General features: G+C 40.4%; 1 protein-coding gene across 1 annotated transcript; it reads right to left on the bottom strand.

Moving 5' to 3' along the window:
* Positions 1–3,479: 3,479 nt before the first annotated feature.
* LOC116222345 (carcinoembryonic antigen-related cell adhesion molecule 1-like) lies at positions 3,480–20,190 on the bottom strand. The gene is made up of 11 exons (XM_031576022.2): positions 19,929–20,190; positions 17,796–18,053; positions 16,352–16,618; positions 14,543–14,809; positions 14,105–14,446; positions 12,007–12,130; positions 10,907–10,935; positions 10,732–10,757; positions 10,006–10,149; positions 9,680–9,817; positions 3,480–4,715 (listed from the first exon to the last, which is right to left on the bottom strand). The coding sequence occupies exons 1-11, from the start codon at positions 20,188–20,190 to the stop codon at positions 4,656–4,658; spliced, it is 1,917 nt and encodes a 638-aa protein (XP_031431882.2). The 3' UTR covers positions 3,480–4,655.
* Positions 20,191–21,299: the final 1,109 nt, after the last annotated feature.

The raw sequence follows: 21,299 nt of genomic DNA, 5'->3' as shown, positions 1-21,299 counted from the left end.
ATGTGATTGGCCATTCTTCTAGGGCCTGTTGTTTTTCCCCAGGAGATCGGCCTGTTCTAGGGCCTGCAGTCTTTTCCTGGGAGAGCACCATTCTTCAGTGTAGCTTTTAATAGTTTCAAGACAGTCCCAGGTATGTGAACCATGGCAGTAGTGTGTATAATCTCTAAACAGTATGCTGACATTCCTGATGAATGTAGAACATCTAGATGTGTAATCTGTCGTTTCATAAATCTCTCCCCTCAAATGCACTTAGTAAAAGTAGCCCACCCAAAACATCTCATCCAAGTTTTAATTAGCCCTCTAAATGTTTACATGAGAACACCTCTGACGTCTTTTCACTGTTTACTTTTAAAGTGAGCGTCTCCTCATTGCGGCATAAGGCCTGTTTGGTTTCGTATGTGATGGATTTTTGTAAGATATTCATCTACATTCAACTGCAGCATTATGCTAGTAAAACCCACATAAGTGCACCAGCGCTCTGATGTAAATTGAGCTAAGCTATCTTAGATCTAGAGGCACATACCTCTACGCTGATGCAATGTCAATTCAAAGGTATTTTTATTTGTTTGAGTTTCTGTTGTAGAGACTCTTGAGTGCTATTAGGGGTGCAATGACTAACACACGTCAGATGGTGGCACTCCACTCCACAGTCCACACACAGACACACCGACACACACACAGACACAGAGAGAGAGAGAGAGATAGAGAGAGAGCAGAAGAGAGAGAGAGAGAGAGAGAGAGAGAGAGAGAGAGCAGAAGAGAGAGAGAGAGAGAGAGAAGAGAACAGAGAAAAAGTGATGTCAAATGTCAAACATATCTAATTTTTTGGAAGTTGGCAATGAATTGTTCTAATGTGATATAATTCATCGCCAACTTCCCGAAAATGAGAAACTTCCTTTGTGTGCGTAACATGGATCTACATGTCATAATGGATCTACATGTCATAATGTCCTGTCACATTGCACCTTCATTTGTCAGTACGTGGTTGAGATGAGGTCAAAAGGTGTATAGCAAATACACTTCTAGTAAAAAGTACATTTGAAAAAAGTACATTTGGTAGAGAATGGATGGACACATAATGATGGATTATAAAACAATGCAAGCCAGGTTGGCTGTCTTATTTCTGTCTTTATTTTCATGTGTCTTATTTCTCTCTCCTGGGTCCTAGTGCCTGTGTGAAACTAGTAAGGACAAATACTATAGCACCTGCACAGAAGAGGACTGTGTAGCATTACTTGCCAGACAAAACGAATCACTCATCCAGTATAGATCTCACTGAGTGGTTATTATGTGAGAATGACAGACTGTTAAACAATGGTCTAAAGGTACCAGCTGCATTACTGAAGGGACGTCACTCTTTCCCCGTATTCCTCTCTCACCCACAAGTTTCAATAGGGATTTTTATTTCCTTATTCACCTACAAAGACCAGTGGTGACCAAAACAGTGTGCTATACAGATAGATGTTTATGACGGGAATAAAACTGTCTCTCGGTGTCTTTCACATTATATGATCCACCTTTGTACTCTTCCCCCTTTCAGTCGTTATTTGTTTAGTCAAACATTTACTGGCAGACAGTTCAGAGGTGCTCACTGTGTCAATACCCTTTCAGTTCAATTATTCACCTGAAATCATGATCTAATGTCATTGGAACGGCAGACTGGCCCTGTTCTTGCAGTTCCCCCGCCAGACACAAACAGTCTGTCACTGACCCATAGTCAACTGAAACTGAGCTTTTTATTGTCTGATATGAAATAGGTCTTCTGCCATTTCTGCAGTTAAGTCATGTGCATTCAAGTGATGAAAAAGACAACGCAAAGCCTTGTGAAATGTCTTTCTGTTAAACGCCATGTTGTCTGCTGTCTCTTTTATCTTGTCATAAGTACCAAGGAACCCGCAGAACTTTGAGACATGAACATGATAACAGCCCCTGTGTTCCATCCACATCGGTCTCTGACGGGGGAGGGGATCGGTTCTTACCAATTCTCTCTCACTGAGGCAAGTGGTTTCCATGGTTTTTCAGTGGAGACATGTTAGTAAACATTCAATTGTCATTTATGAGCTGAATTATTTAAACATGCCACACCTGCTACGGTGTTCTGTTATTCTAAATACCCCTGAGGTTTGGCTGGGGGTGGGCACACTTCCTGTTTTCAAAAGTGAACCGCAGTGCAGTGCCTGTGTGTATGTGGGCAACAGTGTTGCAGTTGGTGCAAACCTTGTAGTGTGGGTACGCCGCCAAAACTCGTACTCTCACTGTCACCTGTTTCCTTTTGCAGAGTTGCAAATACTGAGAGAAATAGATGAGATGAAGTTACGCTTCAGGTTCACATTTCACAAATAAGGAAGGATGGTGAGAAACTTGCACAGGAACCCTGCACAGGAAGGGTTACGAAACCATTAACTGTACAGGAAGATCTTTACCAACGACTGATTGAGTATGTAAAGCATATTTGTTTCAGGTGCATGTCCAAACTGTATTGACATGACCATAGCTAATACTGAAATGAAACACTAAAACACACAAAAAAACACTAATACACAAACACTATTTTTGTGTTGTGATGTGTTGTCCCTCGTGGCACCAACAGGGGCAGCGCTCCAAATTCCATTGCATGTCAATACAATGACAATAAAGGCTTTAAAAAACTACATCTGAATATTCTTCAAGACTTTAAAGCTGTCCTCTTTACCATAGCTTAAATCTCTCCTACTGTCCAAAGTAAAGGACTAATAAACACTCCTTAACTGCTTAACTGCTCATGCCCAGACGCTGGGTAAGGATATATATGACTGGAATAAGGACGACATTTTGAATGGCAGTAATGCTTCATGTCACTTTGGATGTTGCATGTTCATAACAAGCACCAATACATTGAACCTGGCAGTAAGGTTAACATCTGTTGAGTTTACACCTTTGCTTGCTAAAAATGCAGTTACCAGGTCTTTGCTGAGAGATTTGTGTGGTATTATAGATTACATAAATGTACTGTACACAATACTGAACTTGATTGACTCATTTAACGTAGATTTCCTTCAGTGTATGTCTGTGTAGGGTGGGATAGATGGTCAACAGAGAACTGTTTTAGCACATAATTCCAATTTATGATTGAATCAATGTTGTTTGTTAATCACAATCTACATGAAGTCTATGAGATGCAAAAAATAAAGCCATTTTATTGTTGAAAGGTAGCATCATAACAGCAGCAAGAGCATTTGCACAGTACAGGACACTGATAAACGAGGAAAACAAAACCTTTACATTCAGTCTCAAAGACCAAGTTGCAGTACATCTCTAAAAACAGTGCATCCCTGAGGCATTCTTAATGCATATTAAATGCATACAAAATAAAAATAATAAACTGGAGTTAAGTGACAAAATTCACAAAAGGTTTGCGATTGGTCCAACACATGCATATCTAAATCTTCTTCTAAATCAATCTTCCCATATAAAAATAAATATAATTTTATTTTTTACACAACTAGAGATGCATTTCGGCACTCAAATGCAAACTGTGATTGCTCAACGGCAGCAGAGGATCACTAACCCTTGCCCAGCAAATGCCCAGCCCTAACCCCCAGTAGCAGATACGTGGACACAAACTGACATTAGTGCCCTATGGCCATTTGTTATTAAATTAGCTAACATTAGCTATTTGCTGGCACTGAGTATTATCTATTCTAGCGTGTTGATGAATGGTTTGTTATTGCAGACATTACCTAGTAACTCTGAATTTAACGTTACACAAGCAAAAACTCAGCTGGAGCGTAACTGTAGGCTGTAAATAATCCACAGTATTGGTGGTTTCTTCATATATTTCAAAAATATTTCCGATAGGTGTCCATAAAGTGGGTTAAAATGTTAAAATGTAAACATTAACGCTAATGCTCTATGTTGCTATCGGCCATGTTATATTACCCCACTGCTGCGCTCTATAATCTTTGTGTGCCAGCTATGGCAGCTACCATTGGTCTACGTACTGTAGCCTAATACGTCACAGTAGGCGAATGTTCTACCATTCATTTGAATGGGAATTAATGGTGGCGGCAAATTACTGCTTACTCAATCACACTAATACATTGTAGCAAACAATTTGACAACCTGACACTTCATTCACCTCATAAAAATTAACTCTCACTTTAAAACATATAGTGCAAGAATTCAGACTACAACATTAAGGCAAAGCAATCTGAATGGTCAAGTCAGTCAATATTAAATTAAACAGGGATACAGAACAATTTGAAGCAGGCCAGCTGTTCTTGCGTGCTTCCATTTTCAAAGTGACACAACTGAATTAATCTGCCAAAAGACACGATTCAGATAAATGACTTGCTGGCAAACATCTTACTGTGTAAGGAGGTGTGTGTCCTTTAAACTACAGAAGCAGCAAATTGCCGGGGCAGTTACCGGTGGAGTATTTAGGAATGACAACCAAATGTAGAATTCAAATCTTCCACTGATACTCAAACAACACTAGATGAAGCCAAGAAAGTGGAAAGCTGTTTTCTACCCCATCATGAGTATGGAGGGGGGTGGATTTGGGATGCCAGACACCACTGTTTAGCCTTCTGGAGGTGTCGTGGGCCTAATATACAAAACACTGATGAAGGAAGGGGCCTGCTTGAAAACCCCACTAAGGGAGTAAGAGAGGGTGATCATTTCTTTTTCACCTGAGCATACGTCACATCTGGTACCTGGTTGGGTGGTCCAGGAGCCTGTAGGAAGAATCATGTAATCATGAATGCAAATCATGTAATGAACGTTACATCTGGTCACTTAGGGAAAGGAAACTGAAGCAGACACTGAGCACACAAGTCTATAGAGCTTGTAATCCCATCACCTTGGCACAGCATCATCATTTAATTGCCCATAAAATTGTGGTTTTCCAGTACCTATCAGCCATTTGGGGCCACTCTAGTCTTACCACAGCATTTACTGGACATGTTGTCATTTAGCTGATGCTTTCATCCAAACCCACTTGAAATGCTGTACAGATATACTTTTCATCAGTCCCTCGGTATTGAACCCATGACTTTGTCCACTTTGCTTTATCAGTTCAGCTACAGGAACACCAGCTCCTTTTTCTGGAATAGTCCACATAAATCTGTCTCATCCCACAGCACCTCTAGAACACAATGATCACAGCACCTCTAGAACACAATGATCACAGCACCTCTAGAACACCCTGATCACAGCACCTCTGGAACACGCTGATCACAGCACCTCTAGAACACAATGACCACAGCACCTCTAGAACACGCTCTAGATCACAGCACCTCTAGAACACAATCATCACAGCACCTCTAGAACACAATGATCACATTGGACCTCTCTCATCCCACAGCACCTCTAGAACACAATGACCACAGCACCTCTAGAACACAATGATCACAGTGGACCTCTCTCATCCCACAGCACCTCTAGAACACAATGATCACAGCACCTCTAGAACACAATCATCACAGCACCTCTAGAACACAATGATCACATTGGACCTCTCTCATCCCACAGCATCTCTAGAACACAATGACCACAGCACCTCTAGAACACAATGATCATAGCACCTCTAGAACACAATCATCACAGCACCTCTAGAATACACTGATCACAGTTGACCTCCAGCAAAGGAGCAGTATTCCGAGCTGAAAGGGATCTGTATTGGGTAATATAGACAAGGGCATTGTAGCAAGACCAGTGGGCACACTATGGGCAGCCCAGATGGGCAACTCTCTGTGGCAACCCATCTGTATATCCAAGCCTAACAGATTACAATATAGGCAGCAAACATGGATGCATAGGCCCTGGTGGTGCTTGGAGGATTAGAAGCCAAATGCACTCATATACACACATACTGTATACACACATATACACACATACTTTATACACATACACTCATATAGATACATACTGTATACACATATACACTCATATACATACATACTGTATACTGTAGGTACACCTGGAATGGTCCATTGTGTTTCACTTTAATCAGTAACTTGCGTGTGATTTCACCCGGAAGTTACGTCAAGCTTTACCTGTAATAAAAAGGCAACCTTATGCGACTTTAACCACGCCCCCTTTAGCTTGAACAAAAGCAACATTTTTCCAGATGTTCGCTCTCTTTCTCTCCGCTGGCCTTCCAGCCAGGCGCACCGTCTTGACCCCTCCTCACCTCCAGCAACGCTTGGAGCACACCGTCAACCGGTGAGGAACCACTCTCTTTGTTCTCACGTCTTACGGCCGACACACGCCTAAGATCTCTCAGTCAACGAACTGCTCAGTGAGACGAAGTAAATTTAGCGAAAGCAGCTAACATTAGACCTGCTAGCTAAATTGCAGAGGAAAGCAGCTAACAACAGACCTGCTAGCTAACTCCACACAACGGGAACAGAAGGCAGACTGCAACGTTCTGAGCGATCAAATCCTCCGACCTAAACTGCAGGGAAACAGACATCACAGCAAGGACAACTTTCTCCATTTACGGACGGCATCATCCCTTCTCTGCCGTTTCAACATCGGACTCGCCAGCACGACTCTTTTCATAAAGGACTGGTAACTCTGACATTAACTGGGCATTTAGCTATCCTAGCTATTCACAACCTGGCTAAGCATAAGACTGTTTACATTAGGGTGACCAGACGTCCTCTTTTACCCGGACATGTCCTCTTTTCGAGACCTAAAAAATGCGTCCGGCAGGGATTCCAAAATCGTCCGGGATTTTGCCTCTTCAGATATTTGTGTTTGTCTGGGTCTTTCACAAACTAGTTATTACGTCCTTACAAGTTTTGGAAAGGGTATCTCCTTTACGTTCCACCTTCTTGCGCGAGCTCTGACTGTAGCGCGAACTGTCATTGGTCGACCGCCTTCCCAGTGTTGCCAGATATGATAATTATCCTCCAAATACGATAATTTTGACCCTTTCATACATTACGCCATTTCCAATCTGGCAACACTGAGCACCTTGCCGCCTCCACTAGTTGCATCGTTTACAATCAGGGCTGTAGTGGAGGGTAAACGCCGTTTACGCACCTCTGGAATTTGGGAAATAGCGTTTACGCACCTCTAAATATCGTTTACGCACCTGTAAGTGCCGTTTACGCACCTCAAAGTTCCCTGGGCCTTGTATTCTGCCGTTGGAATAATCAGAAATAAATTTGGTGTCATTTTAAAACACCTACATTTCAAATTGTTGAACGCTGTAGTCTGAATCCTTTTCATCTGCGCTGTATTATGGTCTGTGACCCTCCAATCGATGCCTTGGCTGCGGCAGCGACACCAATCAGGATCCAGGAAGTATGTAAACACATACACGTTGTGGATTAGCCTGCCTGCCTACCAGTTCGGAATGGATTAATTAGCCATGGATATCAGGCGATTTTTGAAAAGACCATCAGTGCTCCCACTCCCACAGATGCCCGCAAAAGGCCTCAAGTACAAAGTAAGACTGAAGAAGATCAATTCACGTTTTTAAACGTTGTTTTGGTTTGGACAACATCGCATTAAGACAGGGACAAACTCTATTAATAACGTGCTTGCAAATACGATGATGGAGGTAACAAGCCAGCCTTCCCGGTGCCATCTAAATAGGCCTAATAAAACGTGAATTATTTCAGCAATTGAAGATGCATGAGTAATTATCCTCACGCATATCGCTGTAGATTAGGCTAATTCATTGAACATTGTAGACAGATTCTTTGCAAACCAGTTAGACATAGCTAGGTGAATTGCTAAGTTAAATGTTTTAGCTTAGCTATAGAATCTTCCATTTTCGCGGTCAAGGTCAAATATAAGTGTAGCAGAAAAGAAACAGCAGAACAAGCATAAACCCGACCGGTGAGGCAGAGGTACTGTTTGCCTCCCCTCATGTCAGATCAGCAATACTAAGAAGGTTCTACGCATGCGCTCAACCCAGTTTGTGAGGGATTGCGCAATCTGAGATGAGGCACAGTCTCCCCTGCCCGTACATCTTAATATAGCAATTGTGTTGTTGTGTTGTGTTGACATTGGAGGTTTCACCAATGGTTAAAGAACAGGGGAAGTGTTTAATTGCAGCATGATTTCTTTTTATATTATACTTTTCAGCTTTAACACCCAGGGCCTGTTTCCAGAGGCCTTACATTTTTTTTAGGTCCTATAGAGGTCCTTTCTTTTGTCTTCCCCTCCACCCCCTTCATTGTTGTGAGGCCTACACACACTTTTCTTTACTGTTTTCTTGAAATTGAATAAACTACAAACACATTTATTCACTGTCATTGATTTAATATGACTTTAACTGATAACATAATGGAATATAGCCAGGACAGCCTTACAGAGTCGCGAGGCTTTGTGTTGCGTTGCTTCGCGTCGAGGTCTGTCTGATCACAAAATTCATAGTTTACCCACCTCTAATTTTACCACTACAGCCCTGTTTACAATAGTACATGACATCTGCATGTGGAAAAGATGTCAAAACTTCGTGGCGGGGGAGGGGGCGGGGTCATATGCATGTGAAAAAGATGTCCAAAAACTCCATTGAGGGGGCGGGGTCCCGCGACAAAGTGTCCTCTTTTTCACAAACTCAAATCTGGTCACCCTAGTTTACATGCCATTGTTCATGTGTTTCATATGTTTTGTTTACTGAACGTAACTGTATATATATATGTTCATTGTTAGCTGGTAGTTGGCTTCGCCACACCATCTAAGGGTTATCGTTAGGATTGCTTCTCAGACACATCGGGTCTTGCATGCATCACTAACCATTTCCCTCTTTCCTAACATGGCATCTTAATCGCGCACGATTACACATACATTGGCCTTCACATAGCCTCACACGCGAAGAGAATACTCGAACTTCGCGCTGCATATAGGCTCGTCCTTGTTCACATCACATGTATGTTCGCGTACGTGCACACACATGCACGCGGAACTACGGTGATCAGACAAAGGAACACACACACACATTCTTTCTGGCGCGCTCCTAACAGCGCAACCCCGAGCTCACAAGCTCACACACATATCCCCTATTCCCTCAATTCATTGGTTAGTTACATTTAGCTAGATTACATATTGTGTGTTATTTTCTTATCATTGTGTAAATAAATACTTTGATTTATATACGCTGGTTTATTTAATGTTACACAAGAATGGACGTTGCCAACCTCTTCTATTCAGAATTCTAATGACCTTCAACCATACTATTAGTAAGGTAACTTTGGTTGTAGTTATTGATAGTATAATATATTTTATGAGACTGATATATTTAACGAGACTGATTTGTGGATTATCATTATTTTGACCACGTGGAGGACACTACACTTTGTGTGGCGCCCCCTAGGTGTTCAACTTAATTGACCTGCCTTTGTGTTGAATGGTTGATGCCTGTCCAATCGGGTGAGACTACCAACATATTGTTGCTGTTGCAAGGACAGCACCAGTGTGTCTTGGTGGCCCTCGCAAAGACGGTATCACAATTTACACACAATTGCACCCACATTCACCCGGCTCCTGCTCACAGGGTAAGTTACCTACATAGTCTGGTACTCCCATGTGAGGCTGGTACCAATTTCACCTACAATACACACTATAAATGTGACAGCTTTACGAGTATTTCCTTGTGAAAAAAATATATACAAAAAATATGTACAAATACGCGTCATGCTAAAATGAATAATTATAAACAATTTTATAACCTGCCACTGACCTGGCCTTTGGGCCTGTGAGCTTGGGGACCAGATGTGGAAGAGGAGGGATGTTTGATGGTAGAATACTGCAGCTCTGTGTTCTGATCTCCAACATTTACTCCATTTCCCAGCCCTGCCCGCGGCAACGCTACGCTAGTCTGTAAATGGAGAAACATGCATGACAACAACGTTCATAATAAAAAAAAAATAGCTTTTTAAATGTACATATTTGATCACAATTTAACACAGACACAGACACAGACACAGACACAGGGATAAAGATATTCTTGAAATGGCTTCAAATGTAAAAAATGCAATGTCATGTTCTACAAGGCAGTCATCACACCTGGCCTGGGTTGGGACCAGTAGACCTGGGGAGTTTGACTGCTGCATATACCGTTGCCCCGGCTACTCCATCTCCTCCATTTCCCAGATCATCCTTCTGCCCATTTCTTTTCTGAAAGTGCCTGATATCTGCATAGTCAAGTTCCTAAAGTCAAGTAAATGAGAAACAAAGAAGCTTTTGTATTTGTTATTATTCATACAAGATAATAATGAATTACTAAAACACAATTAATATAATTTATCTTATAAAATGACAGGACAAGGGTACTGAGCGATTCCACTGACATGGGGCTCAAAATGTATCCTTTCAGTGACATCATTGATGGAACTGAATATTGCTGTTATCCTGTATGAACTGAGTTCTTTCATTATTTTGTAATATCTTACTCTGTGAACCCCCCACAGGTGAGTCAACTCAACTCAATGAACTGCACTTTACAAACCAACCACCTATATCTTGTCTTCCATCTATACTGCTATGGTGCAATGTCCTTTTAAACTTACAGTAATATTGCCTATTACCCCTGCCTGGAACGGCTTTGGCCTGTATGCGGAAGTTTCTGTGAAAGTAGTCATGATGACATTGATGGTAAAATGGCGTGGTGTACCAGGAAGAAGAGACTGACGGGAACTCATGACACTGATAAGACAAGTGCAATGCTATCTGTTGTTTGCAGTCAAAGATCAATTAAAAAGAATGTGGATAAAGAATGTAGTTTGTACTCACCGTTGAAGCATTATTTTGTTGAGGTGCTGTGTGAGACAGGGATAAAAAACAATCAAGTAAAACAGTGGCATTTATATAACATCAGTCTCCCTCTCTTTCTCACTCGCCCCTTACAGACACATACACACACACACACACACACACCCACACACACACACAGAAAACTTATTCTTACCTTGTCGACCCATTGGAAGGCCCAGTTTCCTATGGAGAGTAAAAATGACACCTAAGTCAAAGATCATCCACATAATTCCCATTCAAGTGCTCAGGTGTCTGCTAGCTAGTGTTTTAAGAAGTGAGGTTTTACACACTCCACAGCTCCGTGACAGCTGACTTCTAGCCAGACCAGGTAGTTGGAGTGACAGATGTGTTTATCTGTCCTTCACATTACCATATGCCATCAACATGAATTTGGGGTGGTAGTAAAAACAGGTTACCTACAAAAACATGCCTACATAAAAACCTTCATAAAAACATGTACCTTTAACATGAACTGTGATTTATTTATACACACAGAGAAATAGAGGTATAATTTCTGTATCTAAAAGTACAGTTGTCAGAAAAGTACCAGGTAAGGTACGGAAATAGTCCTTGGTGATATATGCGGACCAAAATCATTGGAAAGGTACAAAATCATTGCTGAGAGCAAAGGGTACAAAGTTGTACTTTTAACAAGCTTAAAGTACAGGCAAATGATGCAGCAAATCATTGATCACACTGGGAGAAAGGTTAAGCTACGCTAGCAGGGACCAGCTAATGTGATCCACTGGTAATGTCTTCAGTCTTAACTTTAGCTGTGCTCAATTTTGCTAGTTGACTTTGCCTGGTTGACTTTCAGCATCTCAGGCATGGAAACAACATGGGTTTCCAATGGGTTCATTTTGGTACCAGGACATAAAGGTACATTTTTGTCACATAAAGGTACAAGTGCTTGTAGGCCTACCCTGATAGAGTACAGCTGGAGCAACAAAACACTTGTACCTTTTCAGGTCCATTCCTGTACTTTGATTTCTTAGTGTGAACTAAAGCCTGTGGTTTGCTGATATCAATTACTGTAAAATTAATATTACTAATTGCTCATAATTGAAGCTTATTTTAGAGCATTACGAAAGAGGGTGATTGAATATGAGGAGGAACTGTAATCATTTCCATGCATGGAAGTGTTCTGATTTTGTGAGTCATGGACAAGCGATACACTACCATAGTTCAGATACAATTTAACTTTATACACTGCAGGTGGTCAGGCTGTGTAAGTTAATGGTAAAGAGAACTCACCCTTTTTTCTTCAATAGAAAGATGGAAATTCCAATCGCAGCTGCTACCACTATGATGATCATTATTACTATTCCGGCTATAGCACCAGCTGACAATCCACCTCGTCCGCCAAGGGACCCCAGTGCTGAGGAGACAAAAAGCATACATTGCTTATTATACATTATCTTAAGTTTACAAAAGGAATGAATTGAATGAATTCATAATACTGATTTCAAATGTATTTCAGTGAGTTAGAGTGTGCATCATGAAGGTCTACCTCCACTCACATTCCAAGCTGTAAATGTAAAGAAAATACAGCTCCGGGAAAAATTAAGAGACCACTTCAAAATTATCAGTTTTTCTGGTTTTACTATTTATTGGTATCTGTTAGAGTAAAATTAACATGCTTATTTCATTCTATAAACTACTGACAACATTTCTACCAAATTTAAAATACAAATATTGTCATTTAGAGCATTTATTTGGTCCTTCATCCACACCTTTACTGATCTGGCTGTGTGGCATGGAGCATTGTCCTTCTGGAAAAAACACTCCTCAGAGTTGGGGAACATTGTCAGAGCAAAAGGAAGCAAGTTTTCTTCCAGGACAACTTTGTACCTGGCTTGATTCATGCGTCCTTCACAAAGACAAATCTGCCCGATTCCAGCCTTGCTGAAGCACCCCCAGATCATCACCGATCCTCCACCAAATTTCACAGTACGTGCAAGACACTGTGGCTTGTAGGCCTCTCCAGGTCTCTGTCTAACCATCAGACGACCAATGTGTTGGGCAAAGCTGAAAATTGGACTCATCAGATAAGATGACATTAGAAGATGACATCCAGTCCTCTTTGGTTCAATCCTTAAGGTCTTTTGCAAACCTCAGCCAGGCTAAGTACAAAGTTGTCCTGGAAGAAAAACTTGCTTCCTTTTGCTCTCACAATGTTCCCCAACTCTGAGGAGTGTTTTTTCCAGCAGGACAATGCTCCATACCACACAGCCAGGTCAGTGAAGGTGTGGATGAAGGACCACCCCATCAGGACCCTGTCATGGCCAGCCCAATTCCCAGACCTGAATCCCATTAAAAATCTCTGGAATGTGATCAAGAGGAAGATGGATGGTCACAAGCCATCAAACAAAGCCGAGCTGCTTGTATTTTTGTGGCATAAAGTCACCCAACGGCAATGTGAAAGACTGGTGGAGAGCATGCCTAGACACATGAAAGCTGTGACTGTAAATCAAGGTTATTCCACCAAATATTTCTGAACTCTTCCTAAGTTAAAAAATTAGTATTGTGTTGTTTAAAAATAAATATTAACTTGTTTTCTTTGCATTATTCGAGATCTGAAAACACTGCATCTTCTTTTGTTATTTTGACCAGTTGTCATTTTTCTGCAAATAAATGCTCTAAATGACAATATATTTATTTGAAATTTGGTAGAAATGTTGTCAGTAGTTTATAAAATAAAACAAAAATGTTCATTTTACTTTAACATATACCAATAACTAGTAAAACCAGAGAAACTGACCATTTATAAGTGGTCTCTTAATTTTTTCCGGAGCTGTATATGTATATGACCTGGTACTGGCCCCTATTTCATTCTCCCAGGTACAGAGAGACAGAAATGTAGGGACAGCAAGGAAAAAGTTCTGTAAAAAATGGTTTCAAAAGGTTCATCATCCTGTGTCTGGTCTGACTCATGGTTTTGCCCATCTGGCTGGCGATGAACTAACCCTCCTAAACATCTCTTCCAGTCCGTCTCAGAAACCAGATGAACTAACCCTCCTAAACATCTCTTCCAGTCTGTGTCACAGAAACCAGATGAACTAACCCTCCTAAACATCTCTTCCAGTCTGTGTCTCAGAAACCAGTGCTAATTGCATTGTGAAGCAAAATTCCACAATAGGATTGAACCTGCAACCTTGTGCAAAAGAGACATGTTAGTAGTCAGGAAGCTAAAATCACTTTCTGTAAAACAAGTTACTTGGGGCATTCTGTTATGGGTGTTATTTGTGGATGTATTCATGGACAAATATTTTTTCATGCACATAATTATCATGAAAAACTAATATATCATAGCATTCTGATAAACACCCCAGGCCTCTTCAAAATGTATTACCTTTGACAGACAGTTCAAAAACTGCATTGTCTGTCTGATTGGTCTCATTCTGACCACATGCCTCAGAGAGGCCCTTACAGTGCGTACCTGTGACTGACACATCAAAATCCGCTTTGCCACTGAGTTTGGTGATGCTGTTCCAAGCAGTGCAGGTGTAGGTTCCACTGTCTTCATATTCACTTGGCTCTTTGATGAATGAAGCTCCAGTCACACTTGTTCCTCTCCCATTAAATGCCCATGTGTAGGTGCTCTCAGGGACGGACTCAGCAGTACAGGTCAAATGAACTGGACTACCGATCTCTATGGCTCCTTCTCCCATAATGTTTACTTTCTCTGGTCCATCTGTAACCACAGATATTAGCCAGTAACAAAACACATTTCAGCCAACTTTAATACACGTGTAATAGCTTGAATCAGTCCAGAACATGCTGAACTCACAGTTCACAATCAGTCCATCAGAGGCTGTCTCAGAGCTGAAAGGGTTGCTGACTTGACATGTGTAGTTTCCATTGTCTTCTTTCTGTACTGGGCTGATGGAAACTGTTCTGTTGAGCTCATCGATGTTAACTCCATGCAGAGGATTGCCATCCTTTCTCCACTCTCTGGTGATGATGGTGCCCTGTGCATCGCAGGTTAAGTTGACAGAACTCTCACCTGCTATCAGGTTGTCCCCAGTGATTGTCATGGCAGCACCAGAGATTCTCTCTGTGTCAAGTGGAAAGAAGGGAACAGAAGTAAATGACTAACAGGTTTAAATAGTTTGAGTTTAAATTTACATCAAACCACACATGCAGAGACTTCTTGCCTTGTGGTTTGTTTGAAATAATGCTTTTAGAAGGATTGCATTTATGAGAAGACATGCTAGTTCTCCAAGCTAATACACACTCTAGTTATAAGTCATGTTAATGGACGGTGTGAAAATAGACAGTAATATCTTGAATACCATAATATATTGTGAGTACAACATACAACTGAGTATTCATTCATTATGGTACAAAAATAAAAGAGAACCACATAACTAAAATCAATCTGTTCCTCAATATATAACTTCACAAGACAAACTTTTATATTTTCCTGAACATTCTAGAGGCCATGTGCAATATCAGTCCAATTTCTAAACTCAGTACGGGTTGTTGCAGCCTCAGGTCGGACACAAGGAGATGTACCTGTTCAAACTGTGGATTCATATTCATGGGTATTGCCAGCAATGCAAATGGAATATAGCTGATGGAAAACTCAACAGCTAAACCAGTACAGCCCATCCCTTCAGTTCTGGCAGTAAAGTCCCTTCATCTAGTGCATTTGCATTAAGAGATGCTAATTGGTCATTTAAAAATGATTATAGCAATGTCACGTTATTGAAACTCTGGTATCTGATAATCAAGCTATTAATCAACAGCAGAAATTACCTTTGAACAGGAAAATTGCTTCTTACTGGTATAATATATTGATAAGATACAAGAGGATTAATAGTTTACCTATTCAACTTTAACAGCTCTGTGAAACATTTGGCAGGGGCAGAGGTACAGAGTGAACTGTGTGACAAAGTAAGACTGAGGCATGAGAAATGGAGAGGAAAGTGGTAAAAACAGATGTGGTGTCTAATGGGAGAGAATGGAGAGATAAAGATAATGAATCACTTTAGAGATGAGAGGTGATTTTCTTAACAGCACCGTACATGAGGAGACAGACAGATACCCTACACACATATGTTAAATATGTTAAATACCTGGACCTTCCATACCAAAAACCTTTTGTTGCCCTACCATAGGAATACACAGGAGACTAAACATCAGGCGTTGGTGGTCTTAACCAGAGAACTGACCACTAAAGGCTCTGATGTGTGAAAATAAATTTAGTTTTGCTGCTAGACCTGGAAATGAAACCTAAAAGCATTGTGCACTCCAAAAGCACTGACATGATCTGCTGTTGGTGACAGGTCCAGTTCAACAGATATGTTTGGTTGATTTAAAGGAACTATGTGAAAACACGTATATCCCCATGTGCATCAGAGGAATCTTATGATACTCCTCAGTTCAGGTTAGACTGGCATGTGATAAACAACAGAGATTGAGATTGACAGCAACTATTGGAGATGTTTGAAGGCAAAATGGACAGAGATGTAGGAGGCAACATGTGACAGATATAATGTTGAAGATTTATCATCATTTCTCTCTCACACAGCTCACATCTCTCTCTGTCTCTTTGTCAGAAGATGCCAGTTGAATGACTCTTCTTTGGGCTTACCAAGCACAGTGATTGTTGATGGTGATGAGGTTTTAGACCTATGGGTTTTACTATTATAGGCCCGGCAGCTGTAGGCACCGCTCTGATTGGCCTGAACGTTCTCCAGTCTGAGTTCTGGTCCCTCTCTACCCAGCAGGGTTCCACTCAGAGCCCACTGGAACTGGGCAGCAGGCTTGGACTCAGAAGAGCAGGACAGGGTGATGTCAGAGCCTGAGCTGTAGAATGAGGCTGGAGGTTTCACTGTTACTACTGCACTATCTGGGCCATCTGTAATTAAATAGTACTAGTAGTATTACATTCATTATCATTTTAATATGGTTTATATATTTACAGTTGCCTTCACACTTAGCTCACTGGGAGGAGTATTTGCTCCAATTGAAAAATGCTGATTCCTTGGATGGTATAGGCTGATACGTGTTTTCAATAGCTTGATATAGTATACCATACACTAGTATATACTATATATGATATAAGTATACAACTATACATTTATGGCTGTGGTAACTGTGCTCTTCTGGGTACTACATGCTTGTCAAAATAAGGCATGACTATGCTGACAACGGGCTTAAGCTTTGAATGCTCTGTTTTGGTGATGAAAAAAGGCATATTTTCTACATTGTGGATTGCAACTATCAACCAGAGACAATTTTACTGATTTGACGTTTCACGGAATGGTTGTGGAATGTGAAATTTTTGGGCCTGTTACTATGTGTCAAGTGTAACAGACCTTATTTTGTGTACAGAATGCAGTCTATGGTACCCAAATGCATGAAATTATTATGAAACCATGTAACACCGCAATGCCTTTTGTCCGTGAAAAACACAAACGTGTGAAAATCACAACACAACACAAAATGAAAAGCACAACATTCAATTCAGTTTATGACTGAATCATCCGTTTTGTTTTCAATGCATGACAGACTGTGTTCCCTTCAATATTTTGTAGAAACAATGCTAATATTTGTGTTTTTCTCAAAGACAAAAGGCATTACAGTCTTACACGGTTTTAGAGCCGTGAATGGGAGCAAAAAACTAGATGTGCAGATGGAACAACAGTAATTGGGAAAAGAAAACAAAAAAAAGACACCATAAGCAATGTCTTTCACAAGGGATGATTATCATGGTCAATTTGTGATGAACTTTAACTTTACTGGATTAACTTCAGTTAAATTTTAGTGGATTAATTGACAGCTTCTATGCACAAATGAGACCCTGCCCTCGTGCATCAAAACACTCAACAGCTTGGGATGTTTCTGGATGGTTTGGGGTTTTGTAATTGTGTCTGCATCATGTTAGCATTAGCCTGAAATGTTAGTCACTCTTAGCATGAATACAATTAAATCTCCCAGTGAAGAGCAAAGTGTGTCAGCATACAAGTATGCATGCATATGTCTAAAACAATTACTAATATTTAAATATGTATTTTAATGAATCATGCACTTACAGGCAATGGTCAGGTTGACCTTGGGGCTCATTTGGGCACTGATAGCATTGGATGCTTCACACTGGAATGGCCCAGTATCATATCTAGTCACATTCAATACAGTGAGGGTCTTGCTGTCACTTCCTGTGACATCAGCACTCCTGTTAAACCAACGAAATGAGGGGGAGGAGCCAGAGGCGGAGCATGTGAGGATGACAGAGCTGTTGAACTCCACCAACTCATTCTGATTGGCCTCTGCTGTCACATTGGAGATTTCCTCTGGAGGTTAAATACAGCATGGACAATTCTTAGCATAGCTGGACCAAATCATGGAACAATAGATTCCTATCAGCACTAACTAAATGAGTTAGAGATTGAAGCTCTTGGGAAACACCCCCCCACCACTGTTTAATCCACCTAAAATATATAACTTCCTGTTTTGACCAATGTTATGTCTCAAAGAAATATCAGTTATGTGCAGAATTGTACATTTAGTCAGGAACACAGTCAGCCCCCGAGGGACATCATTAAAGCTTCTGATGTGCACCAGAAACTGTCCCCTGCATTTGAGAAAGAAACAGTCCAACCCCCCCCCCCCTGTCCCCTTACGGGCCTTCGTATCAACAGAACTGAAATGACAGAAGTAAAGTATAGCAAATACCATTACAATAAAACTTGAGATTAGGGTATTGTGTTCAAACAGCGCAGATTGTCTATGTTGAATTTATGATGAAAAAGGAAATAAAGCCGAGAGCCAACTCATATTATCCTTGATTGTTGTCATGCATCTTTACAACATAAAGAGAGGGGCGCCATCCTGTAACAGTGTCAGCTGTCAGTGAAAATCAGCTGAAGTAGAACCTTTTTACAGTGTGCATCTTCAAAAGAGGAAGAAAATCCATTTATTGTCATGTTAATGCTGAAAGTGCATTTCCTTTGGTCATTGGTAGGCAAAGCCGTTGGGCTGATACTAATCAATGGATATATGGGGTATGGCCTATACTGTTTCTAATGCGGAGTCCCGTCAATTTCAATTTCAGTTCACATAAACGGCACCCAGGAAGTACCTCTGAAGAGGTTGAGGTTAGGATAAACAATTGTGGCGTTAGCAATCAGAAGATAAGAGGCTAGCACGTATTTAATTTAAAGTTTTATACTTTTGATACTCCATGGAAATCTGGATAACGCACTTGCCACCAGTGCTTAATTAGCAATTTCAGAGGTTACCAGAATACTTAGTGACAACAGATCAGGCATGTCAGTGTAGGGGGAATGACAAAAAAAGAAATGGAAAATGTCATTACCCTCTTCACTACAGTAGGGCCTCACAAAGCCAAAATATTGTTTCTTGTACGATCCTATTGATCAGCCAGCCACCAAAGACTGTGTGCATGCGTAAGTGATAATAATAGCATAGGCATCAAGTGCTATGGATGCACAGTGCATGGGGAATAACACGGCTAGAGACTATGTTAACTATAACAGCTGTTAACCTGTTCTGTTCAATAGCCAGCATTCAATCACATGGGAGTATACAGATCTCCCACTTCACCACACTATACATTACTAGCTTAAGTCTAACATTGTAGTATTAGTGTATTAAGTGTAACATTATAGTATTAGTGTTAGTGAAGGTAGAAAGTATTCAATAAAATAAAATGAATTGAGAAAATATCGTGATGCTGTCACTGTAGAAATACAACACTTATAATCTTTATAAATCAGAGTATAATACAGTATGTTCTGCATTTTCCCCAGAGTAATTCTTCTTCTTATGAACTAGAATGAAATACTCTGCAACAATACATAGAGACTTACAAAAGCACAAAAGATATTAAGATTACAAAATATATTAATTTAAGTAGTAAAGTTGAGAGTTGAGAATGTAGAAGAGTCTTGAGATTTGGAGTCTTAATAATACTAGTTTATAGTGGCTATATGTAATGGTAGAATGAAGATAGGGAAGTTAAGACAATAAAGCACATTTTATCACTACACATGTCGCTTTTTTTAACACAAGGAGTGCTTACTGTACTGTGCTTAAGTTTCCTGGCCCATTTGTAGCACCATAGCATCTCTGTGTCCCATTCACAAATAACCTAATACTACATCTTATGTAACATGATTTTAATACTATTCATAAAAAGTACATACCAAACACTTTCAGTGATGTGTCTCCCTGGCTCTCTACACCACCACTGATGAAGGTGATTCTCACATTGTACTCCCCAGTGTCATTCAGAGTCAGGTCCCTGAGCTCCAGTGAAGCGGTGGTTTTGTCCACAGAGATTCTGTCTTTATAATCAGCATGTGGATCCTCTTCATTGCCAATTGAATTGAAGACTTGAATCTCTCTATTTCCTTTAAAACGCCAGGTGATTCCCCGAGGTGTTGCAGATGGTGGTTTAATGAACATGAACGTCACATTCTCTCCTACTGCTCCATTCAGAGGTCCATTCAGTGGTAACTCATTTTGGCACGAGCAAAATCCTGAAGGACCAGGAAAGTCACAGATTGAATTTCTCATAGTGGCTACAAATACTACAGAGCACCATATACTTACAACAGGATTTCAATACTTCAGTGGACTTCAACCAAATCCTTTGACAAAATCAACACAGTGTTTGCAACATAGATGGAAACACAATTAGCAACAACCATGAAAGTAGGAGTAATAATGATGTGCTCTGATGTCAGCAAAATCTTTCTGAAACATTTGATACTACATTTTAAATACACTTTACCTGAGCAAGATATGCCAGAACCCAAAAACCAGAAAAAGTGATACAATGAACATCTCATAGCGGCTACAAAGACTACAAATATTTGTGAACTTGGCACATATTATGACTTTAAAATGAATTCAAACTAATTAAAATAACATATCCATCAATGTAAAACAACAACAACACCATTGATGCTACAGATCCAGATTGCTTTCAGCTCCATAAGCCCCATGATGCTGGATTCCACTGTAAGAGGATCGGAGGGAAAACATCTCCTTGGAGACAACTCTGTCAAGTCCCATACCAGGGGTTATGTGGTAAATGCTAACTGTCATCCCAGTCAGATGATACTGGTGGTAGGAGACTGGCTACTGCATTACTTCATTGCACATCTGTTATTACAAACATATCAATACACCCACTACTGCTATAGGCTATATGTCGATGGGCATAGCCAATTAAGCCAAAAACTCTGTTCATGAATCATCTGAAGTCACAGTAGACGCCTCCAATGAAAATTACAATAGAAATGCCAATTTGCATTGCAACTATTGCTCTGCAACTATAACTTTTGTAACATGCAGCATCATTTCAAATGCACAATCTCATCAATGTCAAACCTTGGCGTAAAAGGAAAAAGTCTCCTAACCAAATGGCAGCAAAAACATGTCTCTTAAGTTGTGGACAAATATTTCTGATGCATCTGATATATGTTGTGTGTCTACGAATACAAGTATTTTATAATTTCAAACAAACTAAAATTCGAAGAACTTGAATACTGATAATAACGATGCATGCC

The sequence above is a fragment of the Clupea harengus genome, chromosome 11 (assembly GCF_900700415.2).
Source record: "Clupea harengus chromosome 11, Ch_v2.0.2, whole genome shotgun sequence".
NCBI classification, from domain to species: domain Eukaryota; kingdom Metazoa; phylum Chordata; class Actinopteri; order Clupeiformes; family Clupeidae; genus Clupea; species Clupea harengus.
This window is presented reverse-complemented; position numbering and strand designations above follow the sequence as displayed.

Excerpts from the sequence above, each read along its gene's own strand:
- LOC116222345 (XM_031576022.2), bottom strand. The coding sequence starts at position 20,190 with ATGTTCATTAAACCACCATCTGCAACACCTCGGGGAATCACCTGGCGT. Across the intron at positions 16,619-17,795 it reads GGTCAACCTGACCATTGCCT|ATGGCCCAGATAGTGCAGTA; the intron begins GTAAGTGCATGA and ends ATTTAATTACAG. Across the intron at positions 9,818-10,005 it reads CTGGTCCCAACCCAGGCCAG|ACTAGCGTAGCGTTGCCGCG; the intron begins GTGTGATGACTG and ends CTCCATTTACAG.